Source organism: Papilio xuthus, unplaced genomic scaffold (genome assembly GCF_000836235.2).
Source record: "Papilio xuthus unplaced genomic scaffold, Pxut_1.1 DF824655.1, whole genome shotgun sequence".
In the NCBI taxonomy this organism is placed as follows: Eukaryota; Metazoa; Arthropoda; class Insecta; order Lepidoptera; family Papilionidae; genus Papilio; species Papilio xuthus.
This window is the reverse complement of record NW_013533994.1, coordinates 1,131,258-1,153,459: the sequence shown is the minus strand read 5'-3', so window position 1 is coordinate 1,153,459 and position 22,202 is coordinate 1,131,258. Positions and strand designations below refer to the sequence as shown.

The 22,202-nt window shown below is 35.1% G+C and overlaps 1 protein-coding gene across 2 annotated transcripts; it reads right to left on the bottom strand.

Moving 5' to 3' along the window:
• Positions 1–822: 822 nt before the first annotated feature.
• LOC106127573 (chromodomain helicase DNA binding protein kismet) lies at positions 823–21,461 on the bottom strand. 2 transcript variants are annotated; one of them, XM_013325673.1, is made up of 16 exons: positions 21,226–21,461; positions 17,992–18,200; positions 17,633–17,922; positions 17,428–17,549; positions 17,157–17,255; positions 11,077–16,969; positions 10,291–10,465; positions 9,579–9,666; positions 8,566–8,861; positions 8,028–8,117; positions 7,661–7,858; positions 7,225–7,465; positions 6,224–6,555; positions 5,950–6,096; positions 4,813–5,725; positions 823–4,077 (listed from the first exon to the last, which is right to left on the bottom strand). In XM_013325673.1, exons 2-16 carry the CDS (start codon positions 18,126–18,128, stop codon positions 1,711–1,713), a joined length of 11,388 nt encoding a protein of 3,795 aa, XP_013181127.1. In that variant the 5' UTR covers positions 18,129–18,200; positions 21,226–21,461; the 3' UTR covers positions 823–1,710. The 2 variants fall into 2 exon arrangements, with proteins under 2 accessions (XP_013181127.1, XP_013181128.1); XM_013325674.1 differs by having other exon boundaries at positions 17,633–17,916.
• Between the last annotated feature and the right edge of the window lie 741 nt (positions 21,462–22,202).

The following is a 22,202-nucleotide window of genomic DNA, read 5'->3' as shown; positions in this document are numbered from 1 at the left end:
TGCAACCACTCACCCACAGTCCATCTGTATGCTATATTTACGTATACATCACAGTCAAAAAATAATCAGTTTCATAACAACTTAGATACGAATCTTATATACAAAGCGTGACGTCATTGAGGGTGCCATGTGCTGAAAGGCATGACAGGTATTTGCTTATGACTGAAATTGATTTTTGAAAACATAAAATACACAATTTTTTATGTAAATTATTACGCTTTATAGAATTAAACATTTCAAAAATTTGATGCGCAAGCCTAATAAAGGTGTTAATATTTTTTGAAGTCCACTTAAAAGTTAACGGATTAACGTTACGGCCCTTCGTTACTGCCCACATTTGGTTATAGCATGGCGTTTATTTATACAAAAAAAAACAACCAAAAAAGACGGACAAAAATATCTCATGAAAGCCGAAATATTGCCCCGTTTGCGAGGTCAAGTCAAGTTTTTGTATATTACTTTTTTATGAAAACTGAAATGTTGGTGTTAAAATAACATTCGATTTTTTTTTTAATATTTATTCATGATTTGTCACATTAATTATTATCTACAATACAATATTCATTAATACAGCAATGCAATGCAAAATAAGAATACATGTAATAAATAATTTTATCACATTCAGCGTTACACATGATTCTCACCACTTATTTCTAAACAGAAAACCTCAAGAGAAAAATAAACTACGAAAATACACTGAATTTTAATGTTGCTACAATTGAATTATTTTTTTAATTGCATCGCCAAGTGTTTCTTAATATAAAGCTTAAATCTAAATGTAAGAACATACAAGAGGTCTAGATAAACTCCGGTATGATTATATTCCATTCCATACGGCCATGGGAAGCATCGAGATATTACTTATCCCTCCGACCCAGCCATAGATTTCAAAGTAGTAACGAAAAGATTTAAACTGGAGTGCCCGTGACATAGAAAATAATATGGTTTGGTTATAGAAATTGAAGATATTTTAGATCACTTCAAAAAGAAGGAGGTTATGTTATTGATACTAATAAAACTAATAGAATAATGAAATTCATAGACTCAAAATGCATGTGGAGTATCCAGTCTTCTAACAATAATATAATAATAGGGTTTTTAATAACAAAATGGTTTAGATTATCAGTAACCTCTTAAAATAGCTATGCTAAGTCTTATAACGATCCATTTAGGAAAAATAAATTTATTGTAAATCTTACATGGGTCCTGTAAAATCAACATTTAAAATTCAAGTTATTAATAAATTGTAAGATTCATATGATTGCCATCATTCCGCAGTAAGTTCATAATCATTTTAATATGTATTGAATATACATTTCTCAAATTTTTATTAACAAAGACATCAGATTTCATATTTCATTTGATAAAAATCAAAACTGCCACGATTTCGTAAAATGTAAAATTAGTAAAGCCTACTCGTAGCACGAGTTTAGTTTAAATGTGACGTGTTATGTGTCACATAGTCATCAATTACAAGAATTATTAAAAAATAATCATAAAGATAAACGTAAACTCTTGTTGTTACCGTTTTTTGTTTTTAAATCTCCCGGTTTTGTTACATTTGTAAATTATCAATGCAAAATAATACTATTAAGTGTAACGGAAGTAAAATATTCATTTAGATTAACAAAATATTTAGGCCTTATTTCAGATTATGAATCCGGGTGTTTCTGGGAAACCCCTGAATGTAACCATGAATTAAATATTCAGTCAATGACAAGTTCCGTCTGTTGATAGACGCCCAGCACTAGAACGCAACTCACGACGTGGTCCTGCCGTTACATTTTCTTCGGAAGATTTCCGACCTTTTTTTCTGTTTCCTTTTTTTGTGTTATCATTAGAAGGCAGTTCGGAATTGTTTTCATCATGTCCTACATCTAATTTTTTGTCAGTGTCAGTAACATTATTTGTGCAATCAAGAATCAATGAATTATCGTCACTGCCGTGAACGCCGCTTTCATCAATGCCTACATTGCCGTGCTTAAATTGTTTGTCATCCTTGTCTATGTTCAATGACATTAATTGCGACGAGGAATCGCCCGGCTTATTCATTTCAAAATCGCTTGCTTTCATTCCAGTTTTAATGACGGTTGATGGAGCGATTAAGTCTTCGAGATCCATTTCTCCAGTATGTGTAGAGTGATCAGATTGTTTGTCTACATTTGTAAGTATTTCTGAATTCGGATTTTCTTTACCTTTTTTAGCAGATGGTTGTAAAGCTAAATTTTCAGGCTCATTATGAATCTCTTCGAGTGTTCGTTTATGTGCAAGTGTCAAATTAGCAATGCTATCTTCGTTGGCAAGTCTCGATAAATAATCTGCAGTAGATTTACTTTTATCACACGAATCTTTCTCATTATCTTTATTTCTCTTAGCTTCGGCAGAACTAACCAGACTTGCGCTTAAGGCACCTGAAGCCATTTGTTCTAAAAGCATTTTACTTATATCAATATCTTTTTTATCGCCTTTTAAAAGCTTTTCTTGAACAGCTGCAAATTCAGGAGGAACATAAGGTCGCGTTGAATCAAAAGAGATTTTCTTTTTATCCGATTTAGACAAATCAGTTGCTGTATTATCACTGTTATCGATATCGCGAGCTCTTTGCTTAGCTTCTGCTTTCAATGCTGCATCATAACTCAAGGTTTGCTTTGACAATGTTTCCAGGAGATAGGGATCTTGTGGTAGTAATATTTGAGGCAAATGACTGGACTGCTGCCGATCGGTCACTTTTTGTTGTCTTGATGTTGAAGAGTTAGTTACTACGGTAGATGATCGGGGTGTCGTCGTTTTTGCACCAGTTCGTGAATTATGACTCGAAGTATGCAATGTTGTTCCACTAGAGCTTGCTGCCAAATTGCTACTCAAAAGCCCTAAGGCGTCATATGCAGAAGACATGCCGGAATGTACACCAAAAGGCGATAAGCCACTTAAGCCCAGTTGTGGATACAGCATGTTAGGGTTAGGGAATACAAAGGGAAACTGAGAGTTAGCCGCCTTTGAAGTCGACGCACCGCTAGTTTCTGTCGATTTTCTAGATTTTGATTTATCTCCAGATGTACTTGATCCACTTAGAGTATTTATATCAAGAGAAGAAAATCCAGGAAGGCCTAACCCAGCCAAATTTGCGAAAATATTACCTCCTGTTATATTACCTAATAAATTAGGCATACTATTAAACGAGTTAAGAAGTGGATTGTTCTTTGGGTCAAAACTACTGAGGCTAGAGAGGAGTTTTGGATCAAAACCAGTTAAATTAGACAGAGTTGCGGCTAAGGTCTTTGGATCGAATGCACTTAAGCTAGATAGGCTAGCCAAAAGTGAAGGATTTAAACCGGCCATACTTTGATTCAAATGTGGATTTGATGATAGAACATTGGATGTGGAAGTGTCTAGAGTTGGAGGTCTTCCTTTTTTGCGATCGGGTAGAGAACTTGTCGATTGCATTGGGGAATGTCTTTGGTTTCTTACATCTTGTGGTAACTTTACATGTTCTTTTATGCCTTCTGTCCATTTTGAATCAATGTCATACATTGGGTTCTCTGCTATCCATTGGGCTAAATGTTTTAATTGGGGAGCCTTGTGGCCAACTATTCGTTTTCCGGTAACACGATGAATAACAGGCACATGCTCATCGGGAGCAAGACGAGGAGGTACTCCGCGTCGGCGGGAATCAGCACTTGCTTGCTGTTCAGCTAACCATTTGTTCACTTTAGCTTCATGTGAGTATGATTTTATGGGCATCGACGAAGTCACTGGTTTCTGAGTTTTATTACCTTGTTCAAGGGATTGTTGTAAAAATGATGACAATTCTTTCGAAGAGGCGTGAGGCGATGGCACATTAGTGACAGTCACAGAAAAAGGTTTTTGGGCAGGCGGTGTACTCGCAGTAGTCGGAGGTGCTGCTGGTGTAACTGTCACTTCAGGTAGTATCGATGAGCTTCGACTACGCGGTGGGTCAAATGGAGAAGTAGGAGCAAGAGTTGAAGTTTGTTGACCTTTAGCTGCTGACAAACCAAGTACAATTTCATCTAGTTTTTTCCTCTTCTTTTCTTTTCCAAATATTTGTTCAGGTGCAGGCTGTAAAATTAAAATGATGATTTTATTCAGTTGTTAAAAATAAATAAAAATTAATATACTATACAATCATTAAATTTGTCAAATTTATAACGACTCGATTCTTCCAGACGACCTTGTTAAATTACCAGCAAATATGAATATTTCATCCCGAGAAACAATTAAAAACATACGCTTTTAATTATGTATACTAAACATAAATTATTGTAATATATATAAAACTAATCGGAATAAACACTACATAATTATGAGAACCGTTTTCTGTGAACCCATTTCAGATATCAGGAAAGTCAATAAAATTAGATACAGGTGAAAAAGGAAGCGTCAAAAAAGAAATTCGTAAAATGGCTCTGAAGTATTTATCGGAGAATGAAATCGTACTGATGTAGATGTTGAGTGTTGCAATTTCGGGATTGTGGCACCATCATAAAAGTTTTTAATTTTCCTTAGCAAGCTTTATTCCTATCCACAAACAATCATCGCACTATCTATGACTGATAAAAGAACATCGTCCAATGACGCCCGACAATACCGAATATGTTAGACGGTTGTGTGCCCGCTCTTTGTCGTGTAGTCCTAGATAATCTCACATAATGAGTCCGCTAGGACGGCAGCCGCAAGGCGCAAGGTAGGCGAGTAGTAAGAGTTACTAGTAGTAGAACATATTTGTATTATTACATGTGGATCTAATTAACATGATACTAGAGCATGTACGATCTAAATAAAAACAAAAATTACCACATTTTTCCTCTTCATTAGTCTAGTCAAAGTATCGTCAAGTCGACTGCGAGGTGGAGTAGCAACAGCCGGCTGTTCACTAGTTTGTGGCGTTCGTCGGCCTATGGAGAAGTCTTGAGCTTCGCTGAGGTCAAGAGGTGCCGACAGGTCGACAGGCGCAGCCGATGCAGCGGATGCCACGGTCGCCGCGGGCGTGGTCGGCGCCGGCGAGGCGGCCGTGGCGCTCGGTGCCGGCGACGGCGCTATGCGTTGATGCGCCGGCGGCGGTGCCGGAGTGGATCGTCGTGAACCCGAGTCACTCGACGCGTCGTCTCGATCAGTGTGAGTGACGCAAGTAACTCCACTAACACTGGAACCGCTTCCCCTGTGAACTTCGCGGTTAGGCGTATGCGCTGCTTGAGGCGAAGACAGTAAAGCGTGTAGTTTGGCGCGCTCGGTTTCTACATCGATAGCTATGTGACGTTTCTGGCTCTGCTTGCGCTCGTCTTGTGTCTCTGCCTGTGGGTGAGATTCACTAGATTTATGAGGAAGCGATGTCCCAGGCCATTCACAATTTTGTACAGCGTGCGCAATATGATGTAGCCTTGTTTCTAACGCTCTCTCTGAGAACCATAATTCGGGTGACAATGTTTCCTCCACGCGGCCCAATTTGGCTAACGTTTCAAGCTCACTTAAGGCATCCATGTCTTCTTCTGTATCGCGATCACACACATTTGAAGTGCGTTTGCTACGTCGAAGGGACATACGGGTTTCATTAATACCCTCATAATTACTTTTCTCTTCTTCGTCTGAGGATAATTTCTCAGTATCCTTTTTACTACTTTTATATTTTGATTGCCATTTTTTAGCACAATCACTAAATGGTAGTTTTGAATCACAAAAGATTTTGTTATATGTATCGCCCAATCCATGCCTGTTTCGAAAACATGAAAAGTATCAGTAAATTATATTTATTACCACACAATAATATTACAAAGTTACTCAAATGAATGCTGAATTACAATGCTGAATTCTAGATTTAAATAGTTTTGGGATGGAATAGTTCTAGTGTTAAAAATACATATATGAATGTCCTGAATTCAATGACCGAAATGAAAACGTTAAGAGAAGCATCTTAGTGAGCACTAAATAACTTACTTGCAGACGCCGAGCACGAGCAGCTTGTCGTGGCGCGCGGGCTGCCACCAGGGCGGCGTGTCCAGCGAGCGCTCGGCGAGGGCGAGGCGCGCCTCGAGCGCGGGGTGCGGAGCCACTTCCTCCCGCAACACACGGAGTAAATCGATTCTACGTCAAATTTTCATTTGTTTAATTGTCTATTTACGAAAACTATTAAATTTAGTTTACCGGTTAATATAACATATTAAATAAACTGTCTCAACTAATAAGTTTGCATGTGATAAAATGTTAATACCTTTCCAATGTTGCGATTGCTCTTTCTTCGCCAATAGGTTCCGCTTTAAGGTCAGCTCTCGTCGGCAACTCCGCTTCTCCGACTGACAATCCACACTGTCGTTTGCACATAGCCATAAACGCTTTAAGATAATCGGTTAGTGCGTCATCGCTCTTCGAATCTAATCGTGCCAAAGATCTAAAGCGATTCCAGCGTAGGCTTTTAGTGGCCGGGTCAAATTCGACTCCGTAAGATGCAACGGTCCGACGGAACGCTTCTTCATCAGCTCGGGTCCACCGCCACTGTGACACCTCGTCGCGTGCAAGTTGGTCCATTCGCTCTCTTCGTTCCATCTTTAATATAACAGGAATGTTAGGGTAGTTCAGAGAGTAAAACTTATAGATATTAATTAAAATTAAACAAATATCCTGTGTGTCAATGTGCTAACATTTCACTAATCTAAATAACAGAAAATATCAATTTAAAGAGCCACCGGATGACCTAAATGACATAATTACACTTTTGTAAAGTACAAAAATAACAGTAAATTTTAACAGTAATAGAGCCCGCTTTAAAATCTTCGCACGAATTGGCCCAGCTCACCTGGTGAAATACCACAAACACACAGAAGACATGCCTAATTTAGTCCTCTTTCACTTCCCATCCTTTTTCTTATAAAGAAGGGATGGGAAGTGGAACTGGACTTTCCGGATGAGAGGATGCATAGGAAGGGAAAATATTTTCTTTCTGTGCATCCTCTCCTGCTTCGATTAAAAGTAGACAACGCATATGCAACTGCGTATGTCTATGGGCAACGGTCACTTCACTATTTCAGCGATTTCAGGTGGCCGCACGCACGCTTTTTATAAATTTATTACGTGCAATTTCCAACAACATATATTTTGATTAGTATTGTATTCTACAGACCCGTTATATTAATATCCTTCATTAAGCTATTAAAATTGTTTCAGTAAAAAATTTGCTATAAAATGAGTGATTAAATTGATCATGTAATGAGCAACCTTGGCTCGCTGCTGCATTTTGAGCTCCTCGCGCTTGTAGTTGCGCTGGTAGGCAGTGATGAGGCGACGCAGGCGCGTGTTGAGGTCCTGCATGGATGGCCAGAGGTGCGTGCCGCGCGCCTCCTCGTCCATGTCGGGACGCGGCGAAGCCGTAGGCGACGTGGCTCCCGCGCCGCTTGACACCTCGTCTGTGCAGTCTTCGTCACCGACTACACTTCCACGCACTTTGCGTTCCTCGCTCCTGTTATATTTTTAATTAACATCTTAGTTCGTACCTATACATCGGTCGTATAAATATCCGAAGGTCATCTGTCCTTTGCTAATGAAATAGTATAAAGCTTAAGCCATAAACTAATCATCTTAAAATAGCATTTATTGTATACGGCTCCGCACACATTAATATTAGTTAGGATAGTATAATTATTTTCCAACTTACTTGATATCAGTACATTCTGCATCATCGGGTGGGCCCAACTTGTCCACAAAGCAAAGTTGTGGATCGGATCGCATGGCAAGATAGTTTTCATAGCCGTGGATGTACGTTCCGACGAGCAAGGAAACATCGCATTCAGTGTCCCACCACAGCCTTGGTGGTGTGCTGTCCACTCCGCGCGGCACACGCATTGCCAAAGAACTAAAATGAACCAAACAGATAAACCATTGTATATATCTATAAAATTTCACTTATATTTATAAAATTCACTTATAAAACAGATATTTTATTTTTTATATTAATTACTGTGAATTTTGATACAATTTTCCGTAATTGATTAATGTCTAAGAAAATTATATTTATTCCTTACCTGGCATGTACACCACTCTCTATCTGTGAAGCATAGTCGCCGATTACTTCATGTTTAATATAGTACATCATTCGAACTCTCAATAATACTCTGAAATCAAACAAAAATATTGTAATAAATTGATTGTTAAATCAGCCACATGTACATTTTTGTTGGATTTAATTTTATAAATCACAATTATTTACGATCGATTACGATTATAAATCACGATTTATAAAATTAAATCCAACAAAAATGTAAATGTTAACTATAGAAGTCTGTACTTATTTAAAACTATTTTTTTTACATCAATATGAGGGCTTACACCAGAATGTATTGTAAGCAAAGTGACTGCTATTTATAGATATATGCTATGGATTCAATGATTTTAATGGATGAAAAGAATTGAATAAGTTTCATGTAACAGCTACATATAAAATACATCAAGTTATCACTAAATTAGCGGCCATCACACTTATCCTATGCCACTGGCATCCAATGATAAGAAATTAATAACCTACCTTTTTTTTCATTACCAATAGTAATAATATAAGCTTACTTGTTAGCATGTCGAAATAAATGTTTTTTGTAACTACTTTCCAGGTAGGCCTCACAGTCATATTTATCTGTTGAACTCCAATGACATGGATCTTCCCATTTTTGAAGATCGTTTAACTTTGGAACTTCCTTAAGGCGATTCTTTTTCTTGGCATTTCTACCTCGAGGTACAGGATTATGAAGGCCACTATGATTTCTAGAAATAGTTACTTCACCGTTTTCACAGGGCTCTATCAAATCCCATATGAAATTTCTTATCTTTTCGTCACCTTTATAGTGACGTAAACAATATAATACCTGAAATTTAAAAAATAGGATTATCACAAGAATTATACAGAAAAATGAAATCAAAATGTTTTTTGGTTGTTCAGGAAAAGATTCTTTGAACTCAGTGAAAGTCTCAAACTTTCTCGGTATTAGCATGGCAAGTCATCATTAGGTTATCCTAAGCATCTTATAAACTATTTTATCTAGTATGCTATAGATATGGGTATAAGCACATGTCACTGATTGACATTTGCAACTATTGTTTATAAATTTCATCTGGAAAACTGGTGGAAGCATTAAAAAATAGTGACAAACATTAATACACAAAAAAACAATACAAAGCTAGTAGAGCTCTCAATCGCACCTATGTCTGCATAGAATTTAGAAAATGTTAGTTAATAACCTATACACTACTCCAGAATCTAATCTCTCGCCGTGTTCTAAATTTCATCCAGATTCAGCCCTTCTAGAGTTATGTGGTAATAAACATCCATACATCCAGTGGGTCATTTTTTGTTTTATTTATAATTTGGTACAGTAAAGGAACATAATATATTGATGTGTTCTTTATTCATAATCACATATCATGAAAAAATAAATATAGGTACTCCATGGGGTCCCATACAGAAAATTGAAATAAATTATCATCAATTTTGATGTTATCAGTCATAACTAATTAAACCGCGAAGTTAACCAATAAAACATATATTATATAAAATTTGTTTTACCATTTTTTTAAAAACTTACAATAATTCGAGCACAGTCTTCAATCACAGGCAGTGTCCAACCTTTTCTAAACTGATTTTTATCTATAATTTCTTCCCATCGCGCCCATCTGTAAAATAAAATAAACATTTTTTTAATTAAGTCATTAAATATGTAGAACAACTTGCTGATGGGTCATTATTGCTCTATCAGATGCATTTCAAAATTAACATAGAATAAACAAAATCACATAAAACATAATTTAATTTTTTTTTTAATTTTTAAATAACATATACGAAATTGTTAATCATTTAATATTTACATATCCAGAAATAGGGAAAAATCCCGATATTGTCAATTCAACATTTTTGCTTTTATTTGGAAACCCTGTTGAAGTTGCTATAATCGAGAAACTTCAGTTAGAGAAAAACCTCCATAAGCCATCCATATCCCGGTCTCTTGGACTCCCACTTATCGAGGCCTGACTGTACATTTCTAAACGCTGCAAACATTATTTGAAGCACTTTGCAATTTAGTTTCGTTTACATTATTTGCTGACTTCAAACTGTTTAAATTGATGTACTACTAAAAAATCATTTAAAATCTTTAGTATAATCTATAGTAAAGTTGAGAAAACTTTGTATTTTTTTAAAAATTGGTATATTTTCTATAAATGCACAATATTACACATTATGCAAACACATTGTCACTAACAAAATTAAGAATTTCAATATCTAAAAATAAAGATATTTACCCAAAAGTAAGTAAGCCTCTTTCAATCTTGAAACATTCTGATCTAGTCCATGATCCATAAACTACCTCTTCATCAACAGCCATTCCCTCATGTCTTGGAACATATTCATCACTTGCATATCTCCTTCCTTTTCTACCCAGCTTCTCTTTCTTCCTTTTGCTTCTTAAGCTTATACCTAAAATAAAAATCAGAAATAAACAAAAAGTTGCATAAGTGGTAAATTAATAAAAGAGAAAAGTTGTAATTTTAGTTTCCAGAAGTTAAATTTATGAAACACACGTTGTTAGGTAAGGTTATTTAAAAATGATTAATTTAATTTAGTGTCAAAATAACAAAAGGAAAGTATGTACTAAAAAACCTTTAAAAATAAAAACAAAAAACTGAAAGTAAAGAACTTTTTCGTAACCACATTTATGTACATAAACTAATGTCATTTATCTTCTTAAGAGGATCATATAAATATTTTCTTAAATCTCTCTCAAGTGGCTGTTGCATCTTGTATGTGATTCTTAAGACGGCTTCAAAATTGAGATCGGTAGAAGCGTCGAAGAAATCACCAGCCCACTTGGTAGACATCCCGTGTTAATAATCAAGTTATGTACATTTGATAGTTTTCTTAATAAGCAGACAGTTTTTCGTTTTCATTGACTTTATAAATTTATCTTGTCTAAATCTTGTTAACTGGTTATGAAGCGCAATGGTTCAACATCCGCATTAAGGAAGGAATCAATATCCTTTTGGGACTTTATTATTTAAGAAGCATTTATTTGGTGTTTAATTTCTTACCTTCTTCGTCGTCTTCAGAATCTGGAGTTACTTCCATATCGGACATTTCCATGGGACCATCATCGTGGCCATATCTTTTGATAATTGTACGTTTCCTGGGTTCTGTTACTATTAAATCTTCGTCTTCCTTTTTCTCAGTAGTATCTATTTCTGCTTTCTTTGCCCATTTATTCCAAAAATCGGGATCTCTTATATCAATATCAGATCTTTGATCAGCTGCTGCAAAACTCGCTTTTGAAAACGTAGAACCCTTCTCTGACTCCATTTGTATAACCTGAGTTCGCCGAGCCAATATCATTTCAATGTCTTCTTCGCAAAATTTGTCACCAGCGTTGTCTTCATCCATTACAGCTCCGTAAGCACCTTTTTTTAATAAGTCTTCGATTTCCTTTTTAGATAATTGCTTTAAGCCTGCTTCCTTGCCTTGCGACGTATTCATACTTTGCAAAATTGCTTTGTCAAGACCCAGTTTTAATGAAGCTTTATCAAACATTTCTCTTTCATAAGTGTTGCGACAAATCAACCTGTAGATTTTTACCATTTTTTGTTGACCAATACGGTGACATCGTGCTTGAGCTTGCAAATCGTTCTGCGGATTCCAATCACTATCATATATTATGACAGTATCAGCCGCTGTCAAGTTAATACCCAGTCCTCCTGCTTTAGTACACAGTAAGAAAACGAAGCGATCAGAATCTGGTTTGGAGAACCTGTCAATTGCTTCTTGTCTTAAATTGCCGCGTATACGACCATCGATTCTTTCGTAAGGATATTTCCTAAACATTAGATAATCTTCCAAAATATCAAGGCATCTGACCATCTGGCTGAATATTAGAACGCGATGACCCCCAGCTTTCAATTTAGGCAACAATTTGTCAACCAAAACCATTTTACCAGAGGATTGTATAAGTGCTTTATAATAGGCTTCTTTGTCTTCTCCATTAGCTTGTTTATAATCAAATTGTATTTGGTCTTCAGCCCCATTAAGTAAATATGGATGTATACAACATTTTCTTAATTCCATCATTGTATTCATTAAATTCGGAATGTTGGCAGCAGATGCTGTACCTTTCTGTAAGAAACTAAAATTTCTTTCCAAAATAGCCCTGTAATATTTTTTTTGAATATTTGTTAATTCTACTTCAATTATGGTTTCTTCTTTTGGCGCTAAAGTTTTTTCAACGTCTTCTTTCAGTCTTCTTAACATCATAGGCTTCAATAAGGCTTGTAATTTAATAACTTCAGACTCCGTTTTTAACTGTCCAAATTCATTTAAAAATGCATCACTGCTCGAAAATTGAGAGGGCTCCAAGAAGTTGAGTAGCGAAAACAGTTCGTTTACATTATTTTGTAAAGGTGTTCCAGACAAAAGAACTCTGTGTTCTAAATGAAGCTGACGTAATCCTTCTAATAATTTACAATTACGATTTTTAAGTCTATGCGCTTCATCTATAACACAAATCCGCCAGTTGAATAATTTCAATTCTTGAAAATCAGTTACAATCATTTCAAACGTGGTTATTAATACGTTAAATTTCGTTATTTCTTTAATTGGCTGACCTTGTGCATCCTTATAATAGAATTCATAGTCATGAATCATACTTTTGCTCAGCTGCGATCCATGATAAACAACCACATTCATCTCAGTCCATCCCTCAAACTCTCTCTGCCAATTTGGTATCGTTGAAAGTGGAGCAATTATTAGAAAAGGTCCTCTAATTCCATATTCCCAAACAGAATTAACAAATGTAAGACTTTGAATCGTTTTTCCCAAGCCCATTTCATCCGCCAGGATACAATTTCTATTGTTATGCCAAGAAAACAACAACCAATTTAAGCCTTCAAGTTGATAAGGCCTCAGAGTGTTTCCACCTTTGTAAAGAGGAGATTCTTTTAACTGTACCCAATTGTCAGCTGATGGCCTCTTTTTGAATTTCCATTTTTCTTTCAATGGGATTTCGCTGAAAATTTTATATTGCTTTATTTTGTCTACATCAATATCTTCTTCTAATTCCCAAGTACAATCTTCATACTGTAAGCTTTTCCATTTTACCAAGTAATGCTTTACGACTGTATTATTTGCTGGATCTTGATTCTCAGACATATCCAAAATCCTTTCAACCTCAACATAATCGGGGTTAAATGGTTCATCATCTAATAATTCAAATATATTTAATTGTTGAGCTTGCTTTTGTTTGAAGCGTTTAATTTTGGAAAATATTCGTTTATCACCTTTATACAATTCTTCTTCAGTTTTCCATTCACAGTGTAAATAAGAGAAATTACGATATTTCACAAAATACTCTTCAACATCTACCATAATTGGTTTTTTATTTTTCATTTCAACAGAATCATTGTCAGAGGTAAACTTATTATCTTTATTTTCTACTATTTCTGTTCCTTCGACATTATTTGGATTTTCCAATGTAATATTGTTGACGTTACTGGGTCCGGCTATTTCATCATGTAATTGTTTATTCTCTAGTGGTTTTACACCTTCCAAATCTTCAGTTTTATCTTCTTTTTTATGTTCATCAGCAGGTGGTTCAGATTTAAGTTCTCGTTTTCCCATTCGGCTTGCTAGAACATGCTGAACAATCATTGAATCTTCTTCTGTTGTATTAACGTATATGTAATTTGGTTTTGGTGTAGTCTCCGATCGTTGAATGTCTTTGGTATCGGGATTTGAGTCTTCAAAATCTTTTTCTAATTTCGGGGTTGCCATAGTAAACTCATCATCAGACAATCTCAACATGACGTCGTCGGTGTATTTCTTACGCTGTGTATTTCTGGCAGAGCGACGCTTTAAGCTGTCGTCGCCTTCAGGTGGAGGCGACGGAGGAGGAGTCGTCATCAAATCATCGGGTTCTCCATCCGAGTCGGGTATCAATCCGCCTCGTCTTTTCTTTTTGCCACTTGGAGTTTTTTTCGTTATCATTTTTTTACAGCTTCCTCCACCAGATGATCGTTTCTTAGATGCCTTTTTCTTCTGCGCAAAAGTAAAATCTACATCTTCGTCTTTCTCAGTTTCGCGTTTGGCTTCTGCTTCTTCGAGCAAATCCTTAATAGCTATTTTTGAAACAGGAATGTCGTCAAAGTCTGTGACGTTACATTCATCTAATGATGACATTTGTGAAATATTTTTAACGGGTTCGAGGTTTGTTGCAGTATTATCACCATGGAAATCTATCATAGTGTTAAAAGAAGTATCTTTTTCGAATAAGTCATTGCTGGTTGTAGTATCTGCCTGGATTTCTGTTATTCCTTTCTTGACGTTTCGTTTTCTTTTTGGTGCATTAGGATCTTTAGACTCACGCTTCTTTCGTTCTTTTATTTGTTTTTCTCCCGGTTCTTTAGTAGCTTTTGGTTCCTTTGGTGTCCTTGGTTTCCTTTCTTTATTTTTTCGTGGCGCACGCGGTTTTTTCACTTTTCCAAATTTAAGTTCGTCTATAGAAATTGCACTGCTGTCTAAATTCGACATATCTTCAGTCATTTCAGTATCTAATTCTAAATGACTCTGAAGACCTGTACCTGCAGTTACACAATCCTCAGACACAGGAAGTTGATCCAATGGTTGAGATAGAGGAATTACCTTTTCTTTCTTTACTCGTGGTTTTCTAGGTTTCGATGGGCCTTTCCCACGTCCGCGACCTGTTGTGCTGGTAACCTGAGGACTTTCAACCATTTTTGTGCCATAAATAGGATTTTGTAAAATACAATTAGGACCACCACTACATTTATCATTACTCTCATGTTGTTGCAACATTGCCAGTCTTTCCTGGAGACATCTGACTTTTTCCTGGTTCTCATTAGACGGTGGCAAACAATATATCTCTTGTATTTGTTGTTGAATGGCTAATCTCTCTTGGTGATGCGATGCCGCAAACATATTTGGAATACCAGGATGTGGCAAAGTGTTTGTTCCCATCATTATCAAATTAGGATTCATATTGTGAGGTACATTTGACATAATATTAGGCGGATTTTGCATAGTTGGTCCCAAGTTTGAATGAACATTTTGAACACCCATTGGCATTCCTACTTGGATATTTGGTACATTGGTAGGAGCATTTGTTTGAACATTGGATACATTGGTAGGGGGATTGGGTATAGTAGCTTGTATATTTCCTATAATATTGACAGATGTAGGCGGTAGGCAAGTTAAGTTACCTTGCGTATTGTGACCCGGTATACTCGACGACACGGTGTTGGGAATATTGCCATGCATTGTATGAGTAGATGGAAGATTATTTTGTCCATTGGGTATTGTCTGTGTGCCAGTCGGAGGTCCACTAGGAAAGGTGGAAGTTACGTTAAGAGTTTGATTGCTTTGCAGGCTTGTTGATGCAGTTGTAACCATATTAGCTGAAATAGGTTCAGACATAATATTCTGAACATTTCCTGTAACACTTTGAAACGTATTATTTGCATATCCTTGATTTCTAGTCACATTATTAATTGGCGAACTTTCAAATTGATTTGCACTATTACTTGTAGTATTTATAGGTACATGGCTTATAGGTGTATTAATTGTTTGTGGACTACTCGCTTGTGTATTGTCAACTGAGCTAATATTTGACACAGATGAGGATGGTAAAGAAGTCATGTGGCTTATCTGATCGTTGCCCAGTGTCTTAGTGGGTTTATCCATTGTCTGAAGCTGAATATCTTTATTTTCATTACAACTGGGTAAATCTGCGGACACATCAGTCTTTTCTGTATCTTTGGGATTTCCTAGTTTAGGTTCACAAATAGTTTCCGCTGGTTGATTTCCTTGAATTTGGCTATCGCTTTTCTCTGTTTCGTCAACAGAAACACATGGGTTCATAGAAGATGGCGTCATTGAAGAATTGTTTGGATTATTTAATGATATATTTTCTTTTGGAACATTTGTAATATTTGATGGTGGAATGAATGTATGTGATTTGTTTACTGTATCCATCTGTTTTTCATTTTCTGGACATGTCCTTTCAATAGATTTTTGTTCTGTTGGTACAATCAAAGATGTATTTTTGGCCAAATCAGATTTTAAAGTATTTGCTGGTGCCACAGATTCCAAATTTTTAATAGATTGATCACCTTCCATATGACCAACGTTTATTTGTGTCGGTAATTTGTTTTGATTCCATTGTGAGGGCGATGAAGAAATGTGTCCTACTGCTGGAGATGATGGGGTTCTTTGATAGGGATAGTCACCACCAGATGGTAAAACCATTTGTTCTAAAGCTTGGAGTGTATTTTGAGTCGTAAATGATCCGGAAACCGGTGGAGCACCGGAAGAAACTGGTGATTGAACCAAGTTTCGAGGTCCATGTGGTGAAGCGCTGGGTCCTTTTACGGGCGACATAACGGGACGTGGAGATAATTGAGGTTGTGGCTGTTGGCGTGGAGACACCTGAGCGCGTGGTGAAATTTGTGGCGATAACTGTGGGAAGGGCGGGCGATACTGAGGACTACCAGATTCTATACCAGGTGGCTTTATGGGATTGTATTGATTAGTTACATTCACGTCTAGAGGATGTTGGATCTGATGAGGTTGATAATTCATGGGAACTGCATGATGAGGTGATGCATAAGGCATCTGAGATGATACAACATGTGATGGACCAACAGTAGAGGATGGAACTGGAGGTTGGCGAGATACATGATGTATAGAAGGTGCTCCTGAATGATGTAAATGAGCATTTGGATGACTTTGAATTCCAGATGGAATGCCACCAGTGTGACTTGCCATATTTTGATGAGACTGATGTTGGGGTATGGCAGGGTGATTCTGTTGCCCATGAGGTAAACCATATTGATGAGCATTCACATCCATCTGTTGATGATATGTTGGATGTTGACCGATTCTAGTTGCAGTTGGAGGATGCATTTGTGTGTAATTGGGATAACTCTGAAATAAAAATAAGCAAATTTTATAATCAATTTACTGAGTAATTTCAATGTTGCACATATATAACAATAATATAAAACAAAGATATAATTATAAATATGTCTTTTTTATGCTATCCACAAAAAGTTATGTAACTTAAATAAAACATGTAAATTATGGTAACATAAGGGATTTGTATATATTATACCTGCTGTTGTCCATAAATTTGTTGTGACGAGGGCTGAGGGAAATGCGGCTGTCTCGGTATATAAGCTCCATTTTGCGCTTGTAGACTCAGACTTGAAGTCTTTGAAATTACAAAAATATATATATACATATATGTTAAAACAAAGTATTTTAATATTTATCTAAATTTTATTTTACTGAATATCCCCTTTCCCGTAAGCAAATAGATGACATTATCTTTATGAACAATTTATTATGTATTTTGATGATTGAAATTGAAAAAAGTATATTACCTGTTGTGGAGGATATTGATGCATTTTTTGTTGATGTTCATATGAATGTCTATAGCCAGGAGTTATGGGTGAATACCTGTTGGCCCCAGGAGCTCCTGGCCAAACTCCCATTTCACCAATTCCTAAAAATATTCATTTGCATGTAAATATATTTTTTAAACATAAATATATTAATTTATGAGCATAGGTAATAAATTGCACAAACCTTGTTCTGGCATTGAATACATGGGGTCAGGTCCAGGATGATAGCCTGGATAAGAATGCGATGGATGTACATGATGAGATGGATGAAGTGGGCCATGAGTTGGTTGAGGAAGACGCGGTCTTGGATAGCCCCCATAATCATGGTACTCTGGTGCAGGTGGGCCAGCTCCTGAATTAGGTACTGGTTGAGAACTGCTGGGTAGCCCAGGGGCACTCCCGCTTCCAAAAGACGCCAGTTTTTGTATTGATCCTTCCTGTGCCACACTACTTTGACTGTAAGCCTGTCTGTAACTAATTTGTGATATTATTTAAGTACCATAATATTATATTATAGCAAATAACACTAGAAAAGAAAAGTACCTATTATCTGGTGGGTCTTTATTCTCTCCGGCTACCACAGATGATGAGCTACCAGCAAAACTGTCTCCTCCACCAAGGTCAGTAAGTCCTTCCAACATACCGCTTCCATCATCACCAAATAAATTATATGAGTCCATCACTCTTTAAGAGTGAATAATAAAGAACTTGTGTAGAGTGATCTCATGATCAGTTGATACTCCCATCTTTATCTGTAACAAATTTAGATGATAGGACTCTCATATCTAGTATGCTTGTGTAAGGTTATTGAATAATTTTCAAACGATTGTCCTAAGTCTGGTTTTGTCTCAGTGTAAGTCAAATCATATTGTGACACATTATTAAGTTGTAACAATACACCAATTGCTTGTTGAAAATAACTGGATTAGTTTGACAATTTAGCACTACTCCTGAACTACTGTTCAACCTTTTTTACTAACTAATGTAACTTAAAATAACAATGTAAAATTAAAAAGCAATACACATTTTAGTACACAAAAACTGTCACTGACATTACATTTTTATAGACTACAAGCTGGTGCATAATGCAATAATTAATTTTCATTTAATGTTTTGGGTAATCTAAATCAGTTTCATATAATTTTAACAGAGGGATTCACTGTTTTTCTATTTTCAATTTTCAAAAGAAAAATAATAAAATTTAATTTTTGAAAGCATTAAAGGTATTTATGTATCTAAAGACATAATCTTGTAAGGTATAGCAAATAATAAAGTGTATTTTTATGCTCATGAACAATCACATTATTACACTAAGTTAATAAGAAATAACTGTGAAAATTTTACAATGTACCAAAATAAACCTAAAATGTTTGTATAAAGTTATTTTGTTATTTTTTTCTAACAATTGTCAAGTCAATCAAGCAATTTGCAACAAACTATAAGACCTAGGACATTTATGTTTATGAACTATACAGAGCATGACTACATATTCATTGTTTCAATATTTATACTTAAGTGATATTGATATTGAAAATAAAAAGATAATTGACAATAAAATAAAATCACACTTTTTAAATGAACTCAGTGAAACAATAACTTATGAAATTTTATAAAAATATATTGATTGAATCAATTAATACATAATTATAATCAAAAAATACATAAATTTAAATCAAACTTTTTGTTAGAGTATTGAACAATTGAGTGTTAAAGACCTAATGCATTATTACATAAGATGCTCACAATTATGTTACAAAGTTGTTATGATATTATTATTGAGTGTTATTATATGAAATCATACATTAGATAAAAAATTAAGATTTACTCCAAATATGAATGAATTGATTACTTATAAGTAGTCCTTATACATAAACATTTATAATGTATGAGAATGTGTAATTAATTATAATTAAATTTTAATATTTGATGTCAATCATCTCAGACAACCAATTAATATCAATAATAATTTCGAAATAATGATGTGTTATATTTCTATAGCTATCACTGGCAAACCTGTCACTTAGCTGTTACTTAATGCTATTCTACAATATATTTTTTTTAAATGCTACATAAATTTAATTATGCACTTATATACACTTTGTATTACCATAAAAGTTACCAATTGTAATAGGTAAATTTTGTTAATAAGTGAAATGTAAGGTCCACGGTCAAGACAACGTAAATCTTTGAAACTCGGCGATTTTTGTCGCTAAGCGACTTACGCAATGCAATGTCATAGATGTTCGAACATAAAGCATGACACCGACATATCTATCTGTGTTCATCAAAAACAGATGCTCGGAAATTGTTTGTCAAGATTGTCGTGCCAAGTCACAACTTGTAAGATGCTATAGAAAATCTTTAGAGTTAAAATGTAGTTGCTATACTTGTACTGAACGAACAGACAACTCACATAGATGATTCCACATTATGTGTATAGAGAGCATGCAACATGATACTCGCAATGAACCACAAAATATTAGTGTCAACGATTCACATTGCCTTGTGTTCAAAGGGCCTATATAAACAAGAAATAATAAAGATAGAACAAAGTGAAGTTTCTACTTAGGTTTGACGTGAGTTATAATTATTAGGTCTTTGTCATCTCATGCGGTAAGTGCCATGCTTCAAAAATTTGTTTAAGTAAACATTACCATGACAATCATCATTTTTTAAATAAAGGTTTTGTAAATTTATTTATCCCTAAAAACAGGGAGTTAAAGAGTCCTAAAAATGTTCTTATAGTAACTAAAATTCACAGTTCACATTTTTCCCATTTTTCATCAAGAGTGACATATTATATTTTAGCACTTTGTAATAAACCACCCTAGTGGCAGGAAGTTATTAATGAACAAGCAACTGCCTAATTTAAATTAATAAGGTGTCTTTACAATTCACATAAAAATTTAAAATCAGAAGGCATTCATTGGCAGTATTTATCTTGTTTTAGTTAATGTTAAACTTTATTAAAATAGATAGGTTTATTTCATGTACTCAGGTTCAAATACATTTTTTTTTTAAATATGCTGTTATGTATCAAGTTTATTTTATTTTTACTAGAAGTAAATGTTATACCTAAGTAGACATTTTAATTTTTATTTTTTGTCTGCTTACTTATTTAGATTATGGAACCACAAAAAATACAAACTTTTACTAGTTACTTTTGTTTACTATTAAACAAAAGTAAAAGAAAAATATTCATACCAAATAGTTATACACCCCAAAATTAGAACCACTTTTTCAATGGAATCTTCTTAAGCTTCTCAGTTGTTAGAGCGAGTAAAACCAAGGGGAAAAGCTATACGCTTATGATAGAATAGAACATATAGCGATACAACTTTTCCCTTTTAGTTAAACTGCAATATTTGAAATCTTGATATTCAAACAGCCATATTCCAATATCATATTTTGTTGCTTAAATAACGTACATCTTGACGAACATTTTTGCTATTTTATATAAAACCAAATCTAAATAGTTGTTTTTACTGTTATATCACCTGAAGTGGCGATGGCTGATCCATCCGTTCATTTTACACCATAAAATTAAATATTATTTCGACAAATCTAACTAACTTTGAGTTGGGAATTTAGGTATATGTTAAAGATATCAAACAAATAATTACAACAATGTTAGGCCCGACACGTTAAATAAAACACCGGATCTAGTCAAATTCAATAAATCAGAAAGTCTTAACATAACAAAACAAAAGTAATATAAAGAGTTATTTCTATAATGAAGTAAAAATCTTTATTTCATAACAAGTAGTTAATACTCACTAAAAGCGCCACACAACACGGTTGATCACAAAATGGATACCATATTCCCAAATGATAAACTGTGCGAAAAGTCCAATAACAAACGATCAAAATCTCAAAAGTTCGATAAAGGAAAAAAGTTATTATCAATGTAATGTCTCATTGAGATTCAAAGCTTAAAATTAAAAACTCTCAAAATTTTAACCATCAGCACAGCCACTACACTCCGTCCATTTTGTTGCCTTAAATTTGTTTTTTTTTTTACAGTATAAAACCAAGTTATCATACAGCCATTTGAACTTTTATACTTGAATTACTTGATAAAACTTTAACATAGCGAATTATGGCGATTTTTTTAAGGTTTTCGAGGTGTCGGTTTTATTTTGGAGAAAAAATTAAACTTAACTAATTAAAAGTATTTTCCAACAGTAACCGGTATGTGATCACCATTGTCGTTATAATTACATTTTACAGAAAATTGTCCAATTTTATATTACTCACAACACCGAACACACATTATAGCTTTTCAGTTTATTTTTCTTTTTATTTAGCTAAAATTGTTACAACTGTAATATAAAACTGTATGGTTATTTTTTATGAGTAGTTTGACTACACAAATCAGGTACTATAGTGAGCTTCTATCATTATAAATTATGTATGGTTTACAATATACAGTAAGACAATAGCGCTCAAAATCTGAACAGCCTTTCCTGTCTAAGGTACCCGATCATGGGCCCGCGCCGGACGCACCGCACGCACGACCCGCAACAGATTTTAGTTAGCTTTGAATTATTTTTTTCGCGGCGCAGCATTAAAAGAGACATTTATCAATGAGCAATCCGTTGCGGGCCGTGCGTGTGGTGCGTCCGACACTGGCCAATGGACGCGACCTTTATCAGTGTTTTTCTTTAAGACCCTGACATACAACTGGCGTAATACAACACTAAAGGTACACGTCCATTAGATCACGCCGGATGCATGTACGCACGGCACGCAAT

Excerpts from the sequence above, each read along its gene's own strand:
- LOC106127573 (XM_013325673.1), bottom strand. The coding sequence starts at position 18,128 with ATGGACTCATATAATTTATTTGGTGATGATGGAAGCGGTATGTTGGAA. Across the intron at positions 17,923-17,991 it reads AAAGACCCACCAGATAATAG|TTACAGACAGGCTTACAGTC; the intron begins GTACTTTTCTTT and ends ATCACAAATTAG. Across the intron at positions 6,556-7,224 it reads AAATGCAGCAGCGAGCCAAG|ATGGAACGAAGAGAGCGAAT; the intron begins GTTGCTCATTAC and ends GTTATATTAAAG.